Consider the following 11,037-nt stretch of genomic DNA (forward strand, 5'->3'; position numbering starts at 1 on the left):
CCCCCGATGTGTTCAATTCCCCCTAACTCTTCAATGGCGTGCTCTAGTCGAATCTAGCCCGAGTCGAAAGCAATGAATGTATGGAGAGGACGAGGTCTTACCGTCATGGCCGATGCGCTCCGATGGACGTCTGCAGTCGCTCCGGTGGTTGTCGCCGCCGTCTTCGATCGATTCTCGTAGTAGAGCTCAGGTGGTCACCACCGTTGCCACCACCGGTGTGAGTGGGGAAGAGGGGAGAGAGCGATGAGGAGGGGGATGTGAGGGTAATTTATGACGACGCGTCTGGAAACAATGCGACATCTCGGTACCGCACCCACGCGTGCAACCGCCCACGCCCACGTGCCTAGGGTTGCATCGCTCGGGCCTGGCTAAGGAAAAACGACTGATTTGAGCGTTCCCAGGGATGCAGGCCAGAGGTGCTCTAGTCTTCGTCCTATACAGACCCAATAGTGAATGCGGGTAACCAAACATGTCTTTTTCTTCCCGCGCGGGCATGGCTAAGGCTAATGTGACCAACCAAACGTGTCCTTACTGATTCTCTTTCTTGGGCGTACACGTATGCATGCATTTGAATGTACATACAAGCTCATATATTTTTATATACAACACACATATCTGGAAAAAAAATTGGCGGGTAACACACATATTTGACTTGACGACTATCCCAAAGTTCTAAGCATAACACCCACACATTATTATTAAACCCATTAAGCGTCTCGTGAAGGGCGGCCAAACAGCTATGCCACATGGCGCAAGCTGGTCGGCGGCGGTAAGAAATCTTTTGGAATTTTTTTTAGATGAAGGTGAGGATTATTTTAGATGTATTTCTTTAGATGGAGGTGAGGGCCTCTGGTATTTTCTAAATGGAGAGTTATACAAAGTGGCATTCGCGGGTAGGCCACGATGTTAATTTTTTTTCTTTTTACTTCTTTTTTAGATGAAGTTGAGGAATCTTTTTCTGAGATGTTTTTTAGACGGGGGCGAGGAATCCATGTATTTAAAAAAATGCAAATGTGCGCACACCTTCTTCTCAAGCGGCGCCACAAGGTGGCTCCCCAACCACTAGTGTTGTTTACTAGGGCATCTCCAACGCAAGAAAAGCGAAAATCTAGATTTACTAGGGTATCAAATGCCGACCATCAAACTGCCCGTCATCGTCCGGACCGCACGGTCCAAAAGTGTTTTCTCATCCGACACGGTCCTGCATAGTTCCGCCGACCGGTTCGGATGTGCTTTTTTCCGCAAATCGGAGACAAACTGAGGGGGCTTTGCTGGCTTCCGGACCGCTACCGCGCCCGCTCCCGACTACTTAGGCCCACCAAAAACCCCTCCTGCACCCGCGCGCTTTCCCGTCTGAAGCCAGTTGCCCGCATTCATGGTGCTCTAGAGCGGCCGCTCCACATTGACGTCGGCCCAGAACAGACGTAACCGCTCGCCGGCGCCGGCATTGAAGCCACTCGCCGGCCGAGGGCGCCGCTTGCGCCGCGTCCCCGGTCTTCGCGTATGTTTAATGTCGGAGGGATGTTTACTGGACGGGACATGATGGATATCTACCACACTCGTTCAATACCCGTCCCTTCATCTGCCGCCATTAAATAGGCTCGTCGGCCGAGAAACCAACTCCGACGCCTGCGCATTGATGCACCCGGACACTTTGCCCCACCGGAAGTCGTTATTTAAGGGCGGCCACACCTGGCTCACAACACATCCACTCTGTATCCTCCTCCCGTGCACTACATCCGTCATGACCGCGAGTGGGAGAGTTTGCTGACGGAGCAGAAGCACGAGGTTGCCGCCCTTGCCGCTGTCGTGCCAGACGGATCTCGGCATGCCAGCTAGCTCTCTCGAGGTCTCTGAAGACAACGATCCCACGATAGAGACGGGCTTTGAAGACACCGCGCCGGAACCCACGCATATGCTGGCATCACTATGGAGCAGGCGCATGCGCACTTCACCTCCGCCATGGCGGAGGAACAACCTGCGTCGGCTCCTATGTCGATGTTCCGGCAGGTGCAGGAGGAGCAGCGGTACAACCTGTTACTCCTCGAGCAGCACCGACTGGCAGAGGGCCAAATCAATGGCGAGCGCGCGAGCAAGGAAGCTGTGGCTACCATGGCAGCGGCGAACCCCAACTTCGTCGCTGAGCAGCAGGCGCTCTACGAGGCCTCCCGCGCTCAAGCTGCCACTCGCGCACCACAGGCGGCGCAACCGGACGCGGACGTGGAGGCGATGCTGGCTGCGCATCTGATCGCGGACTAGAACGCCGCCAGCTGCATGTCCTACGCGTGCCAACGAACTTTCGGGCACGTCGGTAGGACGACGAGAGCGTCGGTCCCTCCATTTTCATCGTGGACCTCACGTCCACCAGCGACAGACATGTCGCGGACTCCTCTGAGAATGAGTAGGGCATGAGAGGCTGCAGGGCATTGTGTCCCAAGTGGACCGGTCTATCTCCCATGTTCTACTCTTCCTCGCCGGAGACCGCACCTTCACTTCATGGGTGTTGAACCCCGGCGCCGCTCATGAAGACGATAGATGAAGGATGTGGTCGTCGATGCGGAATACAAAGGAAGTGAACGACAAATGACACCGTACGATAGGTTTAGGTTTAGCCTTTTTTTAATGAAGAATACCCGAATTGAATGAATATGCTTCAGTTTATATGAAAATCAACCGGTTTACATCGTCCGGTTTGTTTAAACCTGGATTGAATTGTACACTGATAGCGTTGGATGATCGAATTTCGCATTCGTATCTCCCCTATCTATGAATGGATGTGAAAGGAAATTTACAAGTCAGCGTTGAAAATGCCCTTACCTGTCCACATCGATCATATATCCTCCCGGTAAACTAGCTACCGGGCTCGGCAACTGGCTTTAATTGGTCTCAAAGACCAACACGACATGGACACAGTATCACAATGATTAACTCCAATTGACATGACAATTAGGTATGTTTTTTTTCCGCAATAAAGAAACAAGTAGGCACGGTTTGCTTTGTTAGAGCATCTACAACTGGACTTTGCAAATTCGGCTCCTCAAACGCCCGCAGACATGATCGGGCGCATCCGCAGACAGTGACCTTGTTAGAGCATCTACAGCTGGACTTTTCAAATCCGACACCTCAAACGCCCGCAGACGTGATCGGGCGCATCCACAAACAGTGAACGGGCACGCCTCAAATTAGCCACTCTGCATCCGAATCTCTCATATTTCAACCCCTAGATTCATACAAAGCATGCAAAAGAAATCCTACGTACTACATAATATGTACTACCCTAGCTAATCTTCATCGTCGGAGATGTCCACGACGACGGTGCTGGGTGCCGGCTGGACGGGTGGCTAGGAGGGCTCTGGCTCATCCTCCTCCTACTCGACCTCATCCATGTAGATGAGCATCTACTCCGCGGCCTCCATCTCCTGTCGGCAACGGCGGCTGGCCTCCGCAGCCGACTCCGAGCGAAGAGAATCGAGGATGGCCTGCTGCTCCACCTGCAGATCCGCGTCACCAGCGTCCCCCACATCCTCCTCCTCCGGCTCATCCACCTCCTCCTCAACGTCCTCATCGTCGTCGTCGTCGTCCTCCTCCTCCTCCTCCAACTCCTCCTCCGGATTCACTGTATCTGGAGGTAGCCCCGCGGCGATCCGGGCTTCACGCCTTGCCCAGATCTGCTCAAGGGGCTCGAGCTAGCGCTCTGGTGTTAGAAATGGGTGGCTTCTCACCCGGCGGAGTGGGGGCATGGCTACCAGGCAGACAGGGGAGTGGAAAGTGGCGGCGGCGGCAGACAGGCGGAGGAAAATGATGGTAGGGTTTCATTGCCGCCGGTCGACTTAAATAGTCAGGCTAGACACTACGTGGCCCGCCAGAGCGGCGCCACGCGGCAACATCGGTCCGACGGAGGAGACGAGCTTCGGACCGCCGAGTTTCCAGGCGTTTTCGCGTGGGACCCTGCCGTTGGTCCGACATGGCGCGCGTGCCCGGGCGCCCCATATCTGCCTTATATTTGGGCTGGATATGAGGAGTGCCGGTCAGCTCGGGCGTTTGAAGCGCCCGTCTGAGTCAGATTTTCGTGACTGGTTAGTGACCGGGTGGGCCGTCCGGGCGTTTGAGGCCGGTTTGGGGCGCCCGACTGTAGATGCTCTTAGTTCATTCTTAATAATCAAAAGATATATGCTCATGTAAGGCCACATATACACTAACTATTTGGGTGTAGAAATTTACTTAAGAACTTACTCTTAATGAACAACAATAAATTCAATCGATGTTTAACTTTATCATCCTTCGAACCTTTTTTCCGAAAAACAAATGATGTGCAGTCAACACATAATATTCGTATATCATAATATTGCACCATATCTCTCATATGGAATAAATGTACTTTAGATGGAAAACGTTCCATATAATCTGCAACTTAAGCTTTGTGATTATACCCTTTTCTGTTGTAAGAGTTTGTGTTTCAGCCATGTACAAGTGCCAACGATAGTAAAACACCTCGTGTATATTTTCAGATTTATCCATTGGAATAGGAGTTGGCAGTGGGGCAGCAGTTGTCCTTTTTATTCTCCTTGCATTCTTCTTGGGACAAAAACTTAAACATCGAAGAAAGCAAATGATGAAGCGGAAGTTCTTCGACCAAAATCGTGGTCGTTTGCTGCAACAATTGGTATCTCAAAGAGCTGATATTGCAGAAAGAATGATAATAACATTGGAAGAGCTAGAGAAAGCAACAAATAATTTTGACAAAGCTCGTGAGCTTGGTCGTGGGGGACATGGTACCGTCTACAAAGGGATTTTGTCGGACCTCCATGTCGTAGCCATCAAGAAAACAAAGAAAGTGGTTCAAAAAGAGATTGATGAGTTCATCAATGAGGTTGCTATACTATCACAAATCAATCACAGAAATGTTGTAAAACTATATGGTTGCTGCCTTGAAACAGAAGTCCCGATATTGGTCTATGAGTTCATATCCAATGGGACGCTTTACGACCATCTGCACATCACTGAACCAAGATCATTGTCATGGAAAAATAGGCTGCGAATAGCAACCGAGACAGCTAAATCACTAGCCTACCTTCACACAACTGTATCAATACCTATCATCCATAGAGATATTAAGTCCGCTAACATACTTCTGGATGATACTCTAGCCTCAAAGGTAGCAGATTTTGGAGCATCAAGGTATATTCCAGTGGATAAATCAGGTGCAACAACGATGGTGCAGGGCACAATAGGGTATTTAGACCCTATGTATTTCTGCACAGGGAGACTCACAGAAAAAAGTGATGTTTACAGCTTCGGTGTCATGCTTTTAGAACTGTTGACAAGAAAGAAGCCATTCGCATATTTGTCTTCCCAAGGCAATGGCCTCGTGGCACATTTTGCTATCTTGTTTGCAGAAGGCAACTTGTCCCAGTTACTGGATCCTCAGGTCATGTATGAGGGAGGCAAAGAAGTGGGAGAAGTAGCTGCACTTGTGATAGCGTGCGTAAAAATAACAGGTGAGGGCCGTCCGTCCATGAGACATGTGGAGTTAACACTTGAAGGTCTTCAAGCATCTAAGGGACATGTTCTAGATAATGCAACGAGTGATATATCTGAGGTGAATGGTACTGCAACAAACTCCCGAGTGACCACATCTCTCTCAAACAGAAAGGAATCAAGCAGACAATATAGTATGGAAGAGGAATTCATATTGTCCTCAAGGTACCCTCGGTAGTTCCATTTTAGCCATTCATGACTTGTACAGACTTATTTTGTGATGGCTAATTAGTTTTTGAATTTTCTATGTTGACAAAAAACTGCAAACAACATGTGGTTGGATGACTAGTAGGACGGTCGTATGCCATGTGCCACGCCATGTGTATCTCATTACAACGAAATATTGTTTAGTTGCATGACACGTCCTTGTGAGTAGTGAGACGCCAACGGTGACTTGTGTAATTTGTTTTGTTTTGCGGGTACACTTATATTAACCTTGAAGCTCTGGATCCAAATCTTGGGTAGAGTTGGTGTTAGTCTAAATACTATGGTGCGCATGTTCTGCTGTGCATCTAAACAAAAAAAGAATTACCTTTAAAACATGGACAATTGATCTCTTAATTTGCTCTAGTGGTATTTCAACACATGAGTCGAATGGCTCGTGTCCCGCTCCGACAGGTTCTTACAAGCTATGTATGCAGAAGCATGTAACGTTTCTTCAGAGATAAAGCCGGTTGCAGGTGGTGCAGTCCAGCACACTGACTGAAGATCACAAAAGTTTCCGCTCTCATTCACCTCACAACTTCAGATAGCCTATATACCTGGGAGCAACACAGATGTAATACTGTAATAGTTTGGGGGCAAGCCAGCACTTGCAAAACCAAACGCACGAGACAAGTAGTACTATATATAACTTAGGAGTATGTAGTTCTGGCATTGTATAGGCGCAGCAAAGGATTCAACATCATGATTCCACTGCGCGAGCTAAGGGAGCTTCCCCCCGGATGACCTCAGCGCCTCGAAGCGCGCCGTCAGGGTCTCGAAGTCCAGGGGCATGTTCGGATGAACGCGGGAGCCGGGGTTCGCCTTCGGCGGCTCAGGGAAGTCATCATCGTCGTCTTCTGCTTCCTTCTCTTCGTGTTGACCGTTTCCTGGGTAACGGTCCTTCCGTGGAGGCCGCCTCTCAAGGGAGGACTGTATCTCGGCGTCGCTGCCATCCTCCACCTCCGAATCATCAAACTTTATCTCCGAGTGCACCTTGCTAGCAGCACGGCTGTTCCTTCTGCGCGTCCTGCCAGTACCCAGATCCTGCAGCAGGTCCGAGTCTTTTTCTTCCATGTGGTTCGACCCGCTTAACCTCCTCCCTGTGCTTCCACGGAGCCTCATTTCGTCGAAGGTGGATGCATTTTCTTTCCTGGAGGTTCTGCTTGAGTTGCTCATCATCGATTGGCGCCTGCTAGAATGAGTGGACTCGTGAAGAGTGGTCTTCCAGTCCTCATCATCGTCATCTTCATCATCTTCTTCGGATGAATGGGCGTTCTGGTTGGCAAGGCTGGCTGCAGCCTTAGCGGCAGATGCTGCTTGCGCAGCAGACTCCGCAGCTGCTCGAGCAGCTGAAGCTGCATCCTTGAATTGCATGGCACCCCCAACATTATCATCATACTCATCAGCGTATCCAGAACTGCAAATGAGAATAAAAAGGGATGGATGGATGAGGAACCAATGTTATACAGGTTTGCGCCATTTGTATTGTTATGCAGGGAAAGGAGTTAGAAACCTGTAAATAGATGGACTGGGTTGCACAAAATTTGTTGATAGCATCGTAGTCTTGACGGGCATTTTGGAAGCTTCACCAAATGAACTAGGTCCTTGCTGCTCAGAAGTCGGACCTATTAGTTCAAGACTATAAGACTGTAAAATAAAAGTATGCGCATTACAGTTAGTAGTACATACAATCAGCTCTTCAGCAGGTTTAAGAAGATCCTGCTCAGCCTCGCTCGGGTCCCAATCGATTTGATGCTCCTTTGCTATATCCTTAAGAACTTTCAGCTTAGTTTGCCCAGACGGCTTATTGACTGACAGCTTCTCAATCAGCTTCAGAAGGACATCACGGATTTCAGTAGTGAGCAGAAAATACATGCAGTAGTGACAACGAATGACTTTGCACAAATAAAATGAAATACACACTTACAAGGTTATTAACACCAGCATTTGGGCGCAGATCAACTGCAGCAGCAACGAAATCTTTACCGTACTTCTTTTCAAAAAGGTCCCGCATCCGAGTGAGTTCAGGGAGTTCAGAGCACCTTGGGGCTGCAAATATCAAACTGCAGATACCTTCTTTCAGGTCTGCTGGGCATTCCCTGAAGAAAAGGATGGCCAGTAGCACAAGTTTAGATCCTGGTTTTCAGCACAAACAATTCTGAAAGCAAGGAAATGTTGCAAGATACATACTTCTGCTTGGCAATGATGGGAAGCCGTGTAACAATCAGTTCGCAGAAAAGTTCAATAATCTCATTTGCCGCCATAGTGTTTTGTTCTCTAATTACATGCTCGACCTGAAATACACCAAATAACTTGATCTGAGATATGGTCGATAGCGTTTTTCTCATGGTTTGGTACATGTGCATATCCTTTTCTTAGATACATAACATACACATTCTCTAATTTACAAAGGTGCCGGGGGGAATAATTCAATGTTGGATTAGATTAAAGTGTAACAACAACCGATTCTCTTCTGAGGAAAAATGTAACAACAGCCTGATTTGTCAGAAATTAACTATAGTTAAAACCCACAATATGGTTGGATATAAATGAAAAATCTTGCTATGTTTATAAGAAGTTAAAGCATAGTTAAGAAGTTCCCTTATCTCAAATCTCTGTAATCTCTATGCATCAAAGCTTGTATGTCTGACTAATCAGTGTTTTTTCAGAGAAACTTTATGTCAGAAAACTGTTCCCTAATTTTGTCCCCTTTTCTTGCTATATTGCTGCGCTGCAGATATATCTTTACCACGAGTCTTGAGACTCATGGTGGGTGAAGCACCAATGCCTACACGAGACAGCCCAGTCTCTACGACTAACTAATGCAGGTCGCATACAAAACAAACCAAAGAACACAATTGAGCATTTGAGAGACGTAAATGTATGTAATCTCTGTAATCTCAATCGCATCAAAGCTTCTATGTCTGACTAATCAGTGTTTTTTCAGAGAAACTTTATGTCAGAAAATTGTTCCCTAATTTTGTCCCCTTTTCTTGCTATATTGCTGCCCTACAGATATATCTTTTACCACGAGTCGCACCAATGCCTACACGAGACAGCCCAAAACAAACCAAAGAACACAATTGAGCATTTGAGAGGCGTAAATGTATGTACCCTGATGCAATACATATCCTTTTCTTAAATGTATAGCACCATATTCAAATTTACTAAGAATGTTAAAAAGGGTAAGTAGTCAGAGGGAAATGTGTTATTTAATGACTGGAGTGTAACGTCACTGACCTGCCTGATTTGTACAGGAATGAACTGGGGTCAAAACCCAGTAAACATGGTTGGGTATAAATAGAAAGCCTTGAATCGTCTAGGACATTAAATCATTAATTAATTGATGATAAAGAAGTTTCCTTATCTCGAATGTAGAGCAAAATAGGAAACGCTAGATTTAAGGAAGTTATAATCCCTTGTGCATCAGTCAATCAAAGTTTTCTATGTCTGAAATGGGTCCCCCGATTTCGTCCGAAGCGGCAAGCCATGGATGATGCGCTAGCGATATCTGGATTCACCGCCGGTCGCGCGATTGGATTCTGCGGAGAAGGCCAGCCGGAAGCCCCGACGCGTGCTGCCCAAACAAAACGGAGCCGCGGCGACCCCAACCAATCCCTGTGGCGAACTGATGTGGTCTGATGCAGATGCGCGTACGGAGAGAGCCGGAACATGGGACATGGACACTGTGGGATTTATTAGGGGCGTCGGCGTTGGGAAGGGAAGAGTTACCCTGATGCGGGCGGTGTCCTCGCGGCCGTCGCGGAGCAGCGCGGCGACGTCCCCGCGCATCTTGCGCACCTGCGCCTCGCGGCGGTTCCGCAGCAGCTTCATCCGCGCCGCCGCCATCCGCGCCTCCGTCTTGCTGCGAACCAACCAACCAACAGCAACGTCAGTGAGTTTCACGCACGCGAGAAAACAAACAAACAAACAGGGCGCGGGCGCGGGGGGGCTCACCATTTGGAGGCGCTGAAGGAGCCGCGGAGGCGCGCGGCGGCGAGGAGGGAGCCGGCCAGCCGCCGCAGCGCGCGCACGGGGGACCTGGACTCGCCGCCCGTGGGCATCATCATCTCCTTCTTCCTCTTCCTCCCCGGCCGGCCTCTCTCTCTCTCTGGCTCGTCGCCGCCGCCGGAGGTGGGAGACTGGGAGGGGAGGCGGCGTGGTGTGCGCGCGCCCTCTGTGTTGGGTGCTGTGTGTTGGGGACTTGGTGGGGTTGGAGCTGGGCATGGGCTGGGGGTTTGGCAACTTTTGTTTTTGTTGGGGGCCTTGCGTCGGTCGGTCGGTGCTGGACTGGTGCGGCTCTGTCTCCAACGGTCGGATTTGACTTGGCCCGTCGGAGAGATGCTCCTCGACGAGGCGAAGCGGCGGGGGGAGGTGGGCCCGCGCAGCCAGTGGAGCACTGGCGCGTTTTGCCGTGCTGTGCGGGCTGACTCGTGGGGCGGCGTTTCCGGTGGGCCCGGCGTGTCGGAGGGAGGGGGAGCGTTTCATTCCGTTGGGGGATCGCTGGGCGTGCACCGTGGACGCGTAGGACGACCGCTCTACCTACAAGGAGGGCGGTGGCCCCACCGGTCATGGAAACATCATCGGGCCCGGCCCCACCGTCCCCAGCCAGCCTTCGGCTCGTCGTTAAACAACTCCATCCGTTACAAGCCATTTGAGGGACTTCAATATAGACTACATCTCTACAATTACTAAGGCCCTGTTTGGTTCAGATTTTATCTGCCGCGCAGCAGAATCTAAACCAAAAGGCGAACCCAGCAGAATCCGATTTCAGAAATCTGCTGCCAAAATCTGAACCAAAAGCGGAAGCAGCCCAGGACGTGCTTTTCAAAATCTGATTCCGCTGCGGGCCAAAATCTGAAAAAGTTGTATCAGCTGGTTTGCCAAATGACCTAAATCTTTTTCACATCAGATTTTCCGTAGTTGTTTTTCCACAGCAAACTTTTTACAGCTGCTTTTAGAAATCCACAGCCGAACCAAACAGGGCCTAGCATCTCCAGCCCCCCCCCCAAGGAGCCCTTTTTCTTCGTCAGCGACGTAAAAAGGCCAAAAATCGGCCTAGCCGAGCCCCCCAAGCACCCCCAGGACCTCAAAAAAGCGCCGGCGAATCCAAGGCAAACCCAGCGCGTCGGGGGGCTATTGGTGGCGCCGGCGGAAGCAACTATCAATCCTATTCCCCCACGCGTCCTTTTTCTCGGCGATTGTCTTGGAGGCAGCCACGGCGATTGTCCCGGGGGCATCCACGGCTGGAAAACGGTACTTGCCGTTCCCCCGGCGGAAGCGCTTTGCCCCACA

General features: G+C 49.9%; 2 protein-coding genes across 2 annotated transcripts in view; one reads left to right on the top strand and one right to left on the bottom strand.

Moving 5' to 3' along the window:
- LOC119309998 (wall-associated receptor kinase 3-like) overlaps positions 1 to 5,716 on the top strand; it is a 10,395-nt gene extending 4,679 nt beyond the window's left edge. Inside the window, exon 3 of the mRNA XM_037585872.1 lies at positions 4,509 to 5,716. Within this exon, the coding sequence (XP_037441769.1) occupies positions 4,509 to 5,716 (1,208 nt within the window). The remainder of the gene's footprint in view (positions 1 to 4,508) is intronic.
- Positions 5,717 to 6,247: 531 nt separating this feature from the next.
- LOC119311467 lies at positions 6,248 to 9,960 on the bottom strand. The gene is made up of 7 exons (XM_037587097.1): positions 9,700 to 9,960; positions 9,475 to 9,607; positions 7,933 to 8,036; positions 7,670 to 7,841; positions 7,432 to 7,572; positions 7,256 to 7,350; positions 6,248 to 7,159 (listed from the first exon to the last, which is right to left on the bottom strand). The coding sequence occupies exons 1-7, from the start codon at positions 9,810 to 9,812 to the stop codon at positions 6,463 to 6,465; spliced, it is 1,455 nt and encodes a 484-aa protein (XP_037442994.1). The 5' UTR covers positions 9,813 to 9,960; the 3' UTR covers positions 6,248 to 6,462.
- Between the last annotated feature and the right edge of the window lie 1,077 nt (positions 9,961 to 11,037).

The sequence above is a fragment of the Triticum dicoccoides genome, chromosome 5B, assembly GCF_002162155.2.
Source record: "Triticum dicoccoides isolate Atlit2015 ecotype Zavitan chromosome 5B, WEW_v2.0, whole genome shotgun sequence".
Taxonomy (NCBI): domain Eukaryota; kingdom Viridiplantae; phylum Streptophyta; class Magnoliopsida; order Poales; family Poaceae; genus Triticum; species Triticum dicoccoides.

Excerpts from the sequence above, each read along its gene's own strand:
- LOC119311467 (XM_037587097.1), bottom strand. The coding sequence starts at position 9,812 with ATGATGATGCCCACGGGCGGCGAGTCCAGGTCCCCCGTGCGCGCGCTG. Across the intron at positions 9,608-9,699 it reads TCCTTCAGCGCCTCCAAATG|CAAGACGGAGGCGCGGATGG; the intron begins GTGAGCCCCCCC and ends GTTGGTTCGCAG. Across the intron at positions 7,160-7,255 it reads CCCAGTCCATCTATTTACAG|TTCTGGATACGCTGATGAGT; the intron begins GTTTCTAACTCC and ends TCTCATTTGCAG.